Source organism: Anabrus simplex, chromosome 2, assembly GCF_040414725.1.
Source record: "Anabrus simplex isolate iqAnaSimp1 chromosome 2, ASM4041472v1, whole genome shotgun sequence".
NCBI lineage: Eukaryota > Metazoa > Arthropoda > Insecta > Orthoptera > Tettigoniidae > Anabrus > Anabrus simplex.
Window position 1 is genome coordinate 608,389,591 of NC_090266.1, and position 17,173 is coordinate 608,406,763.

General features: G+C 37.6%; 1 protein-coding gene across 1 annotated transcript in view; it reads right to left on the reverse strand.

The window, feature by feature from the left end:
• Positions 1-17,173, reverse strand: part of alpha-Man-IIa (alpha-mannosidase 2) — a 355,439-nt gene that overhangs the window by 227,782 nt on the left and 110,484 nt on the right. Inside the window, exon 8 of the mRNA XM_067139236.2 lies at positions 13,877-14,063. Coding sequence (XP_066995337.2) covers positions 13,877-14,063 — 187 coding nt within the window. The remainder of the gene's footprint in view (positions 1-13,876; positions 14,064-17,173) is intronic.

The window sequence follows — 17,173 nt, forward strand, 5'->3', positions numbered from 1 at the left end:
CTTTTAATACGATGGGTTCGCCACTCCCAAAGGCATTTTAGAGCTACTGCCAGCCGAAACAGACGCCTTTTGTAACCGCTTCTCTGGGGTACAGACGCTACAGTTGATATGGGGTTTCGATGGCATTTCCTCCACTGAGGGCCCTTTTTCCTTCTATAAGGACTCCTCCGCCTTTAGCCGTTGGGCCTTTTAGTGGGTCAGGCTATTCACTGCCGCCCAACAATTTCTCACATAATTTTTTTCAATTCTTTAACAGATGACAGTCATGACAGTCTACTTTTTGTCATTCTCGATGTCCACAGCAGCCGTGAGTTCAGTTTCATTCATAGTTGAATTGCTCATTTCAGAAACTACATAGGTCAATAACTTTCGAGGAAGTAGAAAAAACTGTATGGTTTCAAGAAAACTGCAATAAAAATTATGAAAAGATATGAAACTAGTACATGCTGTCACTCTTGAGATTGTTGTCAATTATAATGAATTCTAATGTTTTCACAACATGATAAATTTAACTTTATTTAAACTTGACTTATGTTGTTTCTAAAATGAACTGGATTTTCAAAGTAAAACCCATGGTTTTTTATATACATATATTTACAAGACAAAATAGATACAAAACCTTGTTACAAAAGTACTTTTTTGATGATGATGATGATGATGCTTGTTGTTTAAAGGGGCCTAACATCTAAGGTCATCGGCCCCCATGTCAACTTCTTCATTCCAAAAAAAGTACTTTTTTTTGTTCTCCATGTCAACTTCTTCACGTTTTCTTCCTCTCTTTTCTTTTTAAAGCTGCTTTACATCACACCAACATAGATAGGTCTTATGGCGATGATGGGACAGGAAAGGGCTAGGAGTAGGAAGGAAGCGTTAGTGGCCTTAATTAAGGTAAAGCATTAAGCAACTGCAGCTATCAAGTTCAGTGTCAACTTCTTCGTTTTCCTCTCCATTAATGATCTCCCAAGAATAAACTGTTTCATAAATATTTTTGATTTCTTTCTCCTGAAACTTCTTCAGATCATCCATCATCTTAGAATTTATTGGTATAAAACCTTTTTGGTAGGCTACATCAATTGGAATGGTCACTGGGTCAGGAGTAGGGTTTCTGACATTAAATGTCTGAACCAGTAAGTTGTCAATATACGTCACGCTTTTATAAAAAATGGAGCACTAGCATGGTGAGAGAAGTGCATGAACTTTGAGATTTGCAAGTGCACCTTTTTTTCTTTTGGAATTTCTATGCTACGTGTGTCTTCCAACAATACCAATTTTTTGAAGAACTTTGTCCACCACCTACTGACATCAGTTACATCATCAGATTCCACAAGGACGACCAAAAATTCTTGTTTTGCAGATGAAGATAAAATGAACTCTTCGTACTGCTTCAGTCATGACAGCTGGAGAGATGCCAACACGCAGTTCCATAGAGAAACAACATAAGTCAGTGACTAATGCTGTTTCTGTAAATGAACACTAAATCTGAGTAGCTGTCTATGTATATATGCTTGCTTGTTGTTTTAAGGGGCCTAACATCGAAGGTCATCGGCCCTGTCTATGAATAATAAGCATGCCTGACTTGTTTCTGCACAGAACGACATATTTAGATGCATAGAATACGAAATCGTTGCTTACTCGATTTAGCAGAAAAATGAATAATGCTGTTTCTGAAATGAGCGAATCAGTTTCAACCTCTCTGGAAATAAATGAGTTTTCCGACCATTTGTTTGAGTGCCATTGCTGTAGGTTTTAAAACAAACCTTCGTGGGCTCTTACTTGCTATTCTATTTCAATTTATTTCGTACTTTTTCGTTCTGTGAGAGTTATTTTCTTCTGAATGTATATTGTTATTTGATTTCATTAAATATATTTTTTGTACAATGTATGTCCAAATATGGCATTTTCCTTACAGAAATTTAGTGATGAAGTACTGTATGGCAAGCTATATTGGAAGATGAAAGTAATGGATCCAACTTCGAGGATATTGAGAATGAACCAACATATTCCGAGTTTGATTTGAAATGTGTATAAGCTATTTCTTCACATCAAATTTCGGAACGTGAAAGTGATGACGAGCCTGTCATACAGCAACCTATTGTAATAACTTGGTCTAAGGTCAACGCCTCCTGAGCAAGGCATTCCGATACATTTTCCCTAAAATTTTCAAGAATATACCTCTCACAGTCAGAGTGATGAGACATTTGCTAGTGCATTACAGGAACATTATTGATAATCCATATATATCAGTTTGTTTACAACACGTTTCAGTTTTGTGTGCATATGATCAAAAGTTTTATAATTATTATTTTGAATTTAGGGATTACATTTCTGAACAGACTGTACATTTTTCTAGTCAAAAAATGTATGCAATTTCATGTCAACACGACAATCCTTAGTGCATTAGCTTTATGTAGATATATAAAACTTCATACATTTATTTCATACTTGTGGATATTTTGTAATTTTGGCAAGTAAAAGCTTCGCAACTTATAAACTTCATATTGGGGTCCATATTGAACTATGTATAAGCTCATGAAAGAATTATCTCGTAGAAGTCCAACTTTTCAATACACTTTGTGATTTGTTAAAAGTCAAAATCAAAATTACATGCTAAAATATCGGGACGTTTCACCTATGATATTATAGGCATCTTCAGACGTGCTATCCTTAACATTAAAGTGAAAATTAATGATAATAATAATAATAATAATAATAATAATAATAATGTTATTGACTTAACGTCCCACTAACTACTTTTATGGTTTTTGGAGATGCCAAGGTGCCAGAATTTAGTCCCGCAAGAGTTCTTTTACGTGCCAGTAAATGTACCGACACAAGGCTGACGTATATGAGCACCTTCAAATACCACCGGACTGAGCCAGGATCGAACCTGCCAAGTTCGGGTCAGAAGGCCAGCGCCTCAACCGTCTGAGCCATTCAGCTCAGCAAGATTAAAATTAAAGAGGTAGACATGACTTAAGGCTAACTTAAAATGCTACATGAAGTGGCTTATAACTTAAAAGAACTATCAGAAAATCACACTTGGTTAGATAAAATAAGCACATGAGTGAGATTAATGTGTGTTGAGTCATTAAAACATCGTAGTGGGTAAAATAACATTGGTCGTGTATGGCAGTTAATATTTGTAAGCACTCAGGTACACTTGTATTTATATTCTTAAAACTTGTTTCTTCCTGGGGAAAAAAAATGCTACTGCTGATTAAGACCGTGATTGTGGCTATTTAAAATTATGATAGCTAGGCTAGATTTGTGTGCATCTTTAAGACAGAGTAGAAGAGGGGACTTCCAGAGAAAGTTCTTTCTGTGGTTGGATATTATGTTTAGTGCAAAATAAATTCTGGTTGTGGTGGGAGAACAGTCCACTTGTGCTTGCAAATATTAACTGCCATACATGACCACTATGATGTTTTAATGACTCAATACATATTAATCTCACTCATCTAAACAAGTATGATTTTGTGATAGTTCTTATGTAGCATTTTAAGTTAGCCTTAAGTCATGACTACTCTTTAATTTTAACTTTAACGTTAAGGATAGCACGGCTGAAGATGCCTATATCATCATAAGCAAAACATGTCACTTCGATTTTGATTTTTAATAAATCACAAAGTGTATTGAAAACATTGACTCCTACGAAGTAAAAGCTGCCAAATATGGCAGCCACCACAAGATTTTTTACATTCCTAGTTCTAGGGTTAAGAAAGGTTTTTCTCATAATCAGGTCACGTTTTCCTTTCCCAGCCTTTCTGTGAGCCAACCTTTCTTGTTTGTTCATATCTCAGTAGCTGAAAATTGAAAGAACTCAAGTCATATATTGCTGCGTGCACAGTAATTTTTGTATCTGTGCATTATAATGTATTGTTATTTCCACGAGGTTGCTAATGGTGAGATAATCCGTATTTTGTGTGTGGAATTCTATTACTTCGTAGTTTACCTCGAGATGTTTATCACAGAACATTTATTGAATTTATTGAAATAAAATACCAGGTGTCTCAAAATTTACTTGACTGAATAAAATATATAATGCTAATGTTGGTTGTTACAGAACACTGATAGAAATTGTTACCAGCTGATTGCATTGTTGATTGTGCTGTGTTTAGCATTAGCCATGAATCGTAAACTTGCAACGCATTTTTGCCTTATAATGTTGGTTGAGGACTAACAAGACTAGTACCGTAGAATGGGGTTACTTTGAAAAATGGTGAAACATTGAACACTTTTCATGGAAATTATATTTACTGTTAAAAATGCCATTGAAGAAATACATTAAGGTAAATTTCTGTTGGGGATATTAAGGATACATTTTTTGAGCACATTTGTACCACTGGCTGTGGTTGTTGGCAATTGTATGTTCTTTAGTTGGTGTTTAAAATGACAGCTAAATTTGTTTATTTTTTTCAAATGTGACTACATTTATACGCTTGAAGGTATGTATCGACTTTGATCTTCAGAAAACATTTGTATCACAGTTTTCAATATGTCTTCAATATGTTCAAAGTAACCTCATTTTACGGTAATATAGAGTTGCTCAGCTATTTGCTGACAAATTTCCTAAAATTCCAGCACCATACAGGCAAGCTATTTACAACCTACATCAACAATTTAAGGCTAATGGAAGCACACGATTTACCAAAGTCGGAGGTCCAAAACTGCCATAATTGGCGAAAACATAAGTCGTGGCCGTATCAGTTGTTCAGAACCCTAAGAAATCTGTTTGAACGAGACCTGCCGAGTTTGATATTCCACGCAGCTCTTTACACTGCTGTATATTTTGAATTCATCGACACCGAGCGAGTTGGCCGTGTGGTTAAGAGTGCGCAGCTGTCAGCTTGTATTTGGGAGATAGTGGGTTCAAACCCCACTGTCAGCAGCCCTGAAGATGGTTTCCATCATTTCCTATTTTCACACCCGACAAATGCTGAGGCTGTACTTTATTAAGGCCATGGTCGCTTCCTGCCTACTCCTAGCCCTTTCCTATCCCACTGTCGCCATAAGACCTATCTGTGATGGTGCGTAAAGCAAATTGAAAATAAATAAAATAATTAATTCATTGACAGTGAAATTGTATTGTCATCAACTGTATCAAGGTTTGATAAAAGATGACTTCGACAGCAAGTTGAGTTTTCTTATTGGTATGTAATACATAGTGAGGCAAAACACAATTTTCCAAATCACATTCTTCTGACATATGAAGCTTCCTTGAAACTAAATGGTTGTGTCAATTGTAACAGCTCTGTGTACTGAAGTGAAACATATTTAAGCAAGGTACTTCAGCAAGAACTAAATGCTCCAGGCATACCTGTGTGGGCTGATTTATGGAGTGGGCCGACTGTTCGTCCATGTTAAACAATAACAAATATTTCTGTAAAAATTGGGTTACTAATGTAAAACAACATTGTGAAAAATGTACTGAAATAAATGGGAAGCATTTTGAGCAACTCTTGAAGGTTGTAAGTTTTCAACAATTTAAGTAATGGTGAAATTAAGTGCACAAGTGTTGTTTCCTTGGCATTGTAGTTTATCGTTTTGTGTTTTTTTTTTTCATTTTCTTAGTCAAGCGACTTTTGGGACAACTAAATAAGAAGCTAGGAAGGAGGACAGGAACATAATCAAGGATAAATATAGTCTAAGAACAGGGAGCACCGGGCGAGTTGGCCGTGTGCGTAGAGGCGCGTGGCTGTGAGCTTGCATCCGGGAGATAGTAGGTTCGAATCCCACTATCGGCAGCCCTGAAAATGGTTTTCCGTGGTTTCCCATTTTCACACCAGGCAAATGCCGGGGCTGTACCTTAATTAAGGCCACGGCCGCTTCCTTCCAACTCCTAGGCCTTTCCTATCCCATCGTCGCCATAAGACCTATCTGTGTCGGCGTGACGTAAAGCCCCTAGCAAAAAAAAAGAACAGGGAGCAACAAACAAACTAAGCCATACACAAACCTAGGAAGACAGAACAAAATGAAAAATACAATGAATAATTTATGAAACAAAATAAATATGAAGAAGTGAAAGAAAAAATATACAGAAATGAAGAGAGATATGTACAAAACAGATAATAGAAAAAAAAAAAAAAAAATGAAGCAATATATATACAGTATATGAAATATTAACAGGTGAGAAACTTGAACTTATCTAGTATGTCTAGTTGTTGCAGCCACTGAATACCTCAACTTGCTGAAGTTCAGGTAGAACAATGCCACAGAGATTTGCATATTTAATACCCTTTCTAAAAAACACAAACAGAAGTTTGAACAACATAGAATGGCCTTCTCAATATCACTTATCATACCCTCCCTTCCAAAATGCTGGTGAGCATCTTGCCTGGTATACTGATAAATGAAATACGTTGATAGTTGTCATTTGCGCCCCCCCCCCTACAAATCTTGTTTATCAGAGGATGGTCATCCACTCTCATTGAGTGGGACACTGAACAGACCTTCAATCTAAACATGGGAAGTGTAAGATATGAAGACAGCCAATAATATTGGAAAAGAAAAGAGATAAGAAGATAAAAAGCAGAAGACAACCTCATTTATTTAGTTTAATTTTTGTGACAATTAAAGCACGTGAATTATTTTACGATAATGCAGCATCAGATCATTCGATTTAACATAGTTACCACCTAAAAGAAGAAACAGTCAAATTATAACATAATGGTAGATTAAATGACATTGCAACTATGGGAACAGAGGCCAGAAGAATGAAGGGAGGCAGTTTGAGAAAGCCATAGGGCTTATAAGTGGGAGTGTACTGCCCTGTCATATGAAGAACCTGTTTTCAAAATGCTACCTCGTGATGATCCACCATCTTGGAGGTTACCAAAATTTAACACTGGGTGCAATCTCTCATACTGATCTTCTTCAGGCTGAATCTTTAGTGCATAGTGGAGGAATCCTAATTATGAAGCATTTGTGCCACTGTAAACAGCAAAGTGGTGGTGGTTAGCACCTGCATTTCAGTATACAATACGTAACATATCCTGCTAAAACAATGGGTCAAAAAATATCCACAGTAACCCTGTTCTGCTAGCTGCTTAAAGACACGGAAGGAAGCAAACAGCAGTGGCTTTAATTATGGTACAGTTTCAGCCTTTGCCTGGTGTGGAAATGGGGAACCAGCAAAATCAATATTCTGGGCTACTGACAGAGGAGTTTGAATCTACCATATCCTGAATGCAAGCTCACAATTATGTAATCCGAACTGTACAGCCAACAGCTCTCCGCAGCTAAGGTGGCTAAATCACACATCGGTGCTGTTTCCGGAGTCAAGCTGCCAAGAAGCAGCTTCAATTCCCACGTTGGTAAACTTTTCTTTTGATTCGCTTTATGCCATTTACAGTGGGTGTCATATGGCCACATACCTACTTGTTCCAATAAGTGAATTTTTATTTGGTCCCGAAAAGGACCGTTTTTATCTGATGTTACATAGCGAAGTTGGTCTACACATGTTGGTCTGTAGGTAGGAAGCAAAGTACCCTGCATATTCAGCGCAGCAAGTGCTGGAAATGATGACCACATTGGTTTATACAGATTTCACCACAATGTTGTAAAGGCAAATGAGGTGTAACAACCAGATATGCCTTGGTGATCAGTTGCCAAAGGTGATCAGGATCTTCAGGCTCCTGTTCATACACTACCTGCTTTAACGGACCCCACAGAATGAAGCCAAGTGGCATAAGATCAGGCTCCCGTCAGATGGCCATCGAAGAAATATGGTATAATTAGGTAGTCGCCCAAGATCCCACACCAGACATTTATTCCCGACTGTACCTGAAATGCGCCATGTCTTACCCAATGGGTATTCTCTGCTCCAAAAGTGCATATTCTGCAGATTTACAGTGCCATTGTGTGAAATCGTGATCCATCTGAAAAGGACTCTTGACAAAAAAGGCTGCATCACTGGTCACAGTGCACAATGCCCAATGACAAACTGTTACACTGGCATCAAAATCATGTCGGTGGGACTGCTGGTATAACTTTAGATGGTATGGGTGAAATGTACAGAAATGCAATAATCATGTAACAGATGACCGGCTCATGCTGGTCTGTTGTGCAAGTGTCTGTGTACTAATATGAAGATTATTTCGGACAGCATTCAAAATAACCCCCTTCATTTGGACCAGGCATTACAGGAACATTTCTAACAGGAGGTATCCTTCCGAGTATCCCAGTTGACCGCAATCATCACTCGAGGTTTTGGAACGTATCAGTAGTTGTAGTCTTCCATCAGGAAACCGCTCGTGATACGGGAGTTATGTCCCGAATGTGTTTTGCCTTGTTTCTCCATAAATTAGCAACATATCAACATACTTGCCTATGGAATACATTGTGAGCGAATGAATATGAGTATTAATCCCAAAAAACCAAGGGACCTTAAAAATATGGTCCCATACAGTAAAGAAGAAGAAGAAGAAGAAGAAAGGTTTTACGTGGACATTAATGAACAGCGCACATCCCAGCTAAGGCCTTATAAAAATACATTCTTTCCTAGCAGGCAAAAATGTCAGTACCTCATTTCTTTACTGTTATTACAAGACATCTTTAAATGTATGGTTGTGTGTTCTCATTTTTAAATAACTTAAATGTTGTTATTCTTCAATGGTGTAGTATGTTTTAATATGTTATTTCACTGCAGTTATTTGAAGTCAGCACACAGACCTGTTTGTTAATCTATTATTAAGAACTTCAATAACTGACACAAGTTTTTTTTTTTTTGTTTTTTTTGTTTTTCAATGAACAGAATATGAAAATCCCTAGACTTTGTTGTTACCTAATATAAGCAGTATGATGTGCAAAATATCCCAAATAAACTACAAATTTACACTTGAAATAATTTTCTTCATTCCCCACAAATTTAGTATTTGACACTACGACTTCAATGAAAATAAACACTTCCAGTGAAGGGAGAAATCTTTCTCCCAAGTACTGTTCAAAGGCAAATTGAGGAATAAAACCTCTTAAAATTAGAATTACTACTTTCTGAATGTAGACATTAATTTTTGGAAACTTCTGCAACACTTCAACACATCTGAAAGGGCAAATTCACAGTAAATGATCAAAAGTCTTCTCTATCAATACAGAAAACCTAGCATAATTCAGTACAGCATATTAAAATAGAAATTTAATGCTGGCAATACTATGCAAAATCTGCTAAATGCCAGTTTGGTTTCATGAAGGGAAGGAGCACACCACAAGCAGTGAAATACTTATTGGATCAAATAGAAGACACCCCGAGACTCCCAGGAAGAAAATAGTATGCAGTGTTTATTGACTTCAAGAAAGTGCTTGACTTGAATAGAGAAAAACTGACTGGAAAAATTAAGCAAATAACTGAGGAGAGAAATCCTCTAGTAAGAGCAATTGAATCCTGTCTCCAATGAAGCCTCATCCAGATAAACAACAATGTTGAAACCTCTGAGAAATTCATACAAACGAACAGAGTCCTACAAGGTGACCCTTTGAGCCCCACGCCGTTTAACATCTATACAGCTGATTTAACAAGCATCATAAGAAAAAACTCAATAGCAGAAATAGAACAAAGAGGATGTTCAAAATGCACTGCACAAATTAGAGATTTGGGCAAGAGCAAATGACATGGATACAAACAAAGAGAAGACAGTACAAATGACATTTAGGAAGGGTGGAAAAACAAAGGCTAAAAATGGTATAATTCTATTCAATGAGACTCTGCAGGTAGTAGGACATTATAAATATCTCACAGTTACACTACAGACAACTACAAAATCTTTTGGTATGCACATCCAGGAGAGAACAGCAGCAGCCACTAGAGGCTTATACAATATCCCAAACATAACCAATCTATCGACAAACACAGTGATGCAGCTATTCAAAATGGTAGTGGCGCCAGTCGTAACATATGGCATAGGAATAGTCTGGGAAAAACTCATGATATGTGACTTGAAAAGAGCAGAAATAGTCAAGACGATATTGATGAAACAAGTATTAGAAGTCGGGAAAACAGCGCCTTCACGACTGGTATATGAGCTCATGAAGGAGACTTACTTCGTAGAGGAACCAGGCCACAGCACTGGTTACCATCCACAGGACTCTACCAGGAACTAGTCAATACCGGAGAAAGAAAGGAAAAGGAGATAGGACTAGAGTTCTACATCACTTAAGCCATGATGGATGACAACTACGTAGAAAAAGGAGTGCAAGAGCCAGAGATGCGTCACAACAAGAACAGCAATCCATTGTTTCCATCACAAAATATGCAAGAACAAGCAAGATATTCCATGTACCGAACGAAGAATGCCAGTGTGTGCTATGTGGACAGAGATGTGGGAAATATCATATAACAATATGTGCAAAGAGAACAAAGTCTCTCACAGACTATAGCAAGGACTAAACTGATTTTCTTTATTTCTGTACATTAATGCTTCACTTGAGAGTACTTGTTAAAAATTTTCTTACTATCAAAGAGTAGAGAAAGGTCTACCTATTCGATACCCTTAGGCAAAAACACTAATGGTATTGAATAGGTGTACTTTTCTCTATCCTGTGATAGTGGTCAATTATCAATACGGACCATAATGAAATTCATAACTTATGAGAAAGATTTTCTTCTTAATAAAATTACTTACAATCATTCATATTCTTGCAGTAGCAAATATTTCTCATATAGAAAGGGATTTGACTGGGAACTATCCAATACATAATTTTTATAACTTCATTCACTCAATGCACATTATGAAATAACTAGCAAGATATCCATGCTTCGCTACGGTATTATACTGAAATTTATAATTTGATGCTTTACGTTTTATATATAATCTGCCAAAATTCGCGATCTGACCCGTTTTCTGAGAGAATCCGTCAAAATTTGCGATCTGACTCCTTTTCTGAGAGTTCCTTCCATTTTTCAATCTTTCTTTCCAGCAATCGATTTCGTACTTCCCGGGCTACGTCCAGGTATTCCACCCGGTCAGTTGGATCCCTAAATCTTTCCCATCTTTTCCTATAAGCATTTTTAATATAGATCAAACCCTTGAGGAGATCCGGCGTGGTGTCATCTTGGGTGCCTTGGCTGTACTGAACCCGCAGCCGGACTGCATTCATAGTCATTACCCGTCCAGGACACATTTCCAGTGTGGTCCGCACATTTTGACGACGGTCCAAGACATTATTATTATTATTATTATTATTATTATTATTATTATTATTATTATTATTATTATTATTATTTTTATTGTTGTTGTTGTTGTTGTTCTGGACCCCACAGCAAGATGCAAGATGGCTACTTGGCGGTAAATTATATCTGCTACCATTGTCATTGCTGAAAAATGAGACCAGCACCATTGTCGTGGTTAGGCAAGTGCGCGGGATTTCTGGCGATAGGAATGACATACTTCCGTGCATTACTGGCCTTACTACAGAGGTGAACAATTGCACGCTCAATATCATTCCTATCGCTTATTTCAAATGTGTTTCAATTTTTATTTATATGCCAGGAGAATCTACTGTAATCTAAAAACATTCTCCAAAGGAAAAGATGGCTCTTGAAAACGAACCCAGGAAAGATTAAAAATGATCGGTTTATGATCAGAATAAGTACACTGAAAATCCACAGCCTGTTTCCAGTCATTCGACGGGTCAGGAATGGAATGAATAAAGCCCCCATCTAACGACGAGGGTAGGAATTGTGCTGCCTGCCGAGGCCTGTCGCACTCCTCTGGGGCAATGATTAATGAATGACAAATGAAATGAAATGATATTGGAGAGTGTTGCCGGAATGAATGATGACAGGGAAAACCGGAGTACCCGGATAAAAACCTGTCCCGCCTCTGCTTTGTCCAGCACAAATCTCACACAGGGTGACCGGGATTTGAACCACGGAACCCAGCGGTGAGAGGCAGCGAGCTGCCGCGTGAGCCATGGAGGCTCCTTATAAGTATGTTATGAACAGTAAAATCAATTGGTCTCACCTCTTTTTTCCCCCCTTCGCCGTTAAATTGATTTACCCCCCACCCTCACCCCACCAAAGGAGGCGCATTTCTTTTTGTTTAAAGGAGATTCCAAATATCAATGTTCACGTCTGTTACTTTCAGTTTTGAGATGTAAGTATCCCCATAAACAAAATCACCTTTTTTTTCACTTCCTTTCACACTACTCCCCCCCCCCCCCCCCTTAAGTGAATTTTCTGGCAAAAATACTTGTTTCTTTAATAGTAAAGGATATTCTAAATACCAATTATCACGACTTTAACATCTTCAGTTTTTGAGATATGTGTCCTCATGAAAGGATTTTAACTCCTTTTCACTCCCGCCCCCCAAGATGATTCTCCCCCTCCCCCCAAAAACGTGTTTTTCTTTGTTTTTAAAGGAGATCCAAATACCAATTTTCACGTCTGTAACAACTTTAGTTTTTATTAGATGTAAGTATCTTCATACAATTAATTCAATTAATTTTTCAATTCCGTCACCTCCCCCTCCCCCCCCCCCCAATTCATTGAATTTTCCCAGAATACGTGTTTCTTTACTTTTAAAGCGAATTCCATGTCTGTAACATATTCAGCTTCTGAGATATCAGTATCCTAATTAAAAGAATTCAACCCCATTCCCATTAAGTGGTTTTTCCAAAAACTAAGAAAACGCGTTTCTTTATTTTTAATAGAGATAAAAAATACCATTTGTTAATTCTGTAACATGTTAAGTTTATGAGATATACTGTAGAAATTATCATTTTAAAATTTCTTCCACTTTTTAGTTCCCCTTAAGGGGAGTTTCCAAAAACAAATGACCTATGTTGATTATTTTTAGAGGAGATTCCATATATCAATTTTTACGTCTGTAACATTTTACGTTTCTGAGATATACTGAAGATATAATCTCTCTAAAAATTAACTCCAATCTGTCACTCCCGTTTAATGCCCAATAATTGGATTTTCCTAAAACAATAAAATACGTGTTTCTTTATTTTTAAAGGAGATTCCATATACCAATTTTTCAGGTCTGTAATATCTTCAGTTTCTGAGATATAATTATCCACATTAAAAGCATTCAACCCCTTATTCACCCCTCCTATTGGAATTTTTAGAAAACAAAAAAATACATGTTTCTTTATTTTTTAAAGTGATTCTAAATATCAATTTTTACATCTGTAAACTTTTAATGTTTTGAGATATATATACATTCATTTTCAAAATTCACCCCCCTTTTTACCGACCACTATTTGGATTTTCCAAAAAAAAGTACATTTTTTAATTTTTTAAAGGAGATTCCACATGCCAATTTTCAGGTCTGTAATATCGTCAGTGTCTGAGATATAAATATCCTCATTAAAGGCATTCAACCATTTTTCACCCCTTTTCACCCCTCCTATTAGGATTTTCCTAAAACAAAAAAATATGTTTTTCTTTATTTTTAAAGGAGATTCCAAATACCAGTTTTTACATCTGTACATTTTTAAAGTTATGAAATATAGATACACTCATTTTCAAAATTCAACTGCTTTTTCGCCCCCCATTATTTGGATTTTCCAAAAACAAAAAAAATACGTATCTCCTTATTTTTAAAGGAGATTCTAAATGCCAAATTCTACATGTGTAACCCTTTAAAGTTTTGAGATATAGATACACTCATTTTAAAAAACTAAACCCCTTTTAACCAACTTAGCGATGGAATATGCAAAAATCCCCCCTTAGCGAGCACCTACATCTTAATATGAATGTACCCCCAAAATTTAATTTCGTCGGTCGGTCGGTCAGGACAAGTTCTTTTATATATATATAGATAATCTATGGTAAAAAATAGATAAGGTTGCAATAATATATTGTGATAAATTAATTCTACCTGAATGTTTCAATATCTGATTCTCCTCAACAGTACACAACAGCAAAGCTTACCTGTGAGCAACATTATTCTCAGTTATAATCTGAGGTGGTACTTTCCAAGGACATGCTATCCCAAAACCTGGAAGGCGTCGGAAATCAAACTGACAACAAATCTTTGGATCAGGGCCGCATGTATGTGGAACATCATAGCTATAAAATGGCATCATATGAGTAAAAAGGTCTGTTGCTCCAGTACCATCTGCAAAAAAAAAAGTTCATGTTTTCAGAGGAGAAGAAGTCAGAAGAAATATCAAAAGTGAATACTTTAAAATAAAACTTTAGTCACCTTTTTTTTCCTTACCACTACATAATCACTCAACTTCTATGTACACAGGTTTTATAAAAAAAGAAGTTAAACGTTTTACAAAATTAAAACACTAACCCAAGGTTAACCTTCCTTTAGTACAACAAACAATAACAGTCTTTGATTTTGGAATGGCATAAGCCAAATAGTTTCTTGGACAGTGTGTTGTAAACATCATCATAATCATCTCCCCTTTTCCAGCTGACACCGGGTGGAGAAAATATGGTTCCTCTCCACTTCGTCCTATCTCTCCACCATTCCTTACCAAACACAATGTTCCAGTCCAGGTTCCATTATCCTATGCTGTTCTTCACAAGATCCAACCATTGTAATCTTGGTCTCCCTTGTCCTCTCTTCCCTGTCATCTGCCTTTCCAGTACGTGTCTTGGCAGTCCTTCTACTTTCATCCAATTGACATGTCTAAACCACCTCAATCTGTTCTGTTCCAGTTTGTGATTTAGTTTATGCACATTTAGCTCTTTTCATGTGTCTTCATTTCTTGCCCTACCTCTCCTTGTCTTCTATACCACACTCTTCAGGAATTTCATTTCAGCTGCCTTTGAGTCACTGTGAAGGTTTCTGCTGCATATGTCACTATAGGTAAGTAATATCCCTTGTACACTATTTCTTTAGCCTTCATTGGAACATTTTTATGCCATATTAATCTCTGTACTGGTGGTAAAAGGCACTCCCCTGTTGTATCCTAATTTCCATATCCAGTCTTCCATTTTCTGTCAGTTCACTTCCTAATTATTTGGAGAGTTATACTATTTCCAGGTCCTTGTCACCAATTTTGAAAGATCCTTTTCCTTCTTTACTTTCTCTACTTATCACCATTGTCTTGCTCTCCTCTAAGTTGATCCTCAATCCCCACTGTTCAATCCTTCTATTTGGTATTTTCAGCTATTGTTGTATCCCATAATCTTCTCCACAGATCACAGCGTCATCTGCAAACATCATTACATTCATTTTTTCCCCTCTATATTCTTCCCTTGCTGCCTTTATGATGTCATCCAACACCATTATGAACAGTATAAGTGACAACACACTCCCTTGTTTTAGCCTATTGCCAATTAGAAACCATTGTGTTTTTACCCACAGTTGTCTTCACACAGCTGCAACAGTTATCTGTATTACTTTTATAAATATTATTATTTCCTTGCAAATGCCCCCTGTGTGTCAGGCTTTCCCAAACTTTTGATCTGGGGATGCTGTGGTATGCCTTTTCTAAGTCTATAAAAGTCTACTATATCCTTCCCATATTTCCAGCTCTTTTCCATGATCAGTCTCAGAATGAAAATGAATTCTACTGTTAACCTTCCACTTCTGACTCAATATTGTTCCTCTTGTAACTAACACTTCACCTTTTCTCTAATTCGCCTTTCCATTATCTCGGCAACATGGGAAAGGATGGTGATTCTGCTGGGTTGCGTAGCTCAGACAGCTGAGGTACTGGCCTTCTGACCCCTGCAGGTTAGATCCTGGCTCAGGCCGGTGGTATTTGAAGGTGCTCAAATAAGTCAGCCTCGTGTCGGTACATTTATGGGCACGTAAAAGAACTCCTGCGGGACTAAATTCCGGCACCTTAGAGTCTCCGAAAACCATAGAAGTAGTCAGTGGGACATAAAGCCAATAACATTATTCATTATTAAGATTGTGATTCCATGGTAGTTACTGCACATCTTGTATCCTTTCCTGAATATTGGTATTATAACCCCCTTTTCCCAATCCTCGGGCACTTCTTTCTCCAATATAAATGGTCCATTATTGAACATAATAAATTTTCCAGCTAACTTATTCCTGGTTGCCAGCGTTTTGCCCCTGATACCCAGGCAGGCATCAACTTTTGGTAATGAGACAAAGTCTCTCATAGTGCACTGGCACTGCCAGTGGCTCTCAAGTAGCCTACACAGTGGCCTCCACGGTATGCACTAGCCATGCGTCTTGGTGGGTGTGATATTTACCAACTAATTAGCCCAACTTAGCACACTGGGGCGAAACGGTGGCAACCAGGAATGAGTTAGCTGGAAAATTTATAATGTCCAATAACCGACCATTTATGTTGGTATTATAAACTTACTCATTCGGGACAAATATTTTAGTTGCCTATGAGAATCAACATCTATAATATAAGTGGTATGTTCCGAGCTATCAGCGGAGAGATGGCGTGGAATGACTTTTTTTTTTTCGCTAGTTGCTTTACGTTGCACCGACACAGATAGGTCTTATGGCGACGATGGGACAGGGAAGGGCTAGGAGTGGGAAGGAAGGGCCGTGGCCTTAATTAAGGTACAGCCCCAGCATTTGCCTGGTGTGAAAATGGGAAACCATGGAAAACCATTTTCAGGGCTGCCGACAGTGGGGTTCGAACCTACTATCTCCCGAATACTGGATACTGGCCGCACTTAAGCAACTGCAACTATCGAGCTCAGTGGAATGACATTAGTAGACAAATAAGTTTGAGTGGTGCTTTTAAAGTAGGAAAGATCACAATGTGAAAATAAAGTTGGAATTCAAGAGGACAAATTGGGGCAAATATTCGTTTATAGGAAGAGGAGTTAGGGATTGGAATAACTAACCAAAGGGTGATGTTCAATAAATTTCCAATTTCTTTGCAATCATTTAAGAAAAGGCTAGGAAAACAGCAGATAGGGAATCTGCCACCTGGGCGACTGCCCTAAATGCAGATCAGTATTGATTCATAAATAAATAAGACAATGTTGCAGGAATAATTATAACATTAAAATACATATAACCGGGCGAGTTGGCCATGCGGTTAGGAGCGTGCAGCTCTGAGCTCGCATCCGGGAGATAGTGGGTTCGAACCCCACTGTCGGCAGCCCTGAAAATGGTTTTCCGTGGTTTCCCATTCTCACACCAGGCAAATGCCTGGGGCTGTACCTTAATTAAGGCTACGGCCGCTTCCTTTCCATTCCTAGGCCTTTCCTGTCTCATCGTCGCCATAAGACCTATCTGTGTCGGTGCGATGTAAAACAAATAGCAAA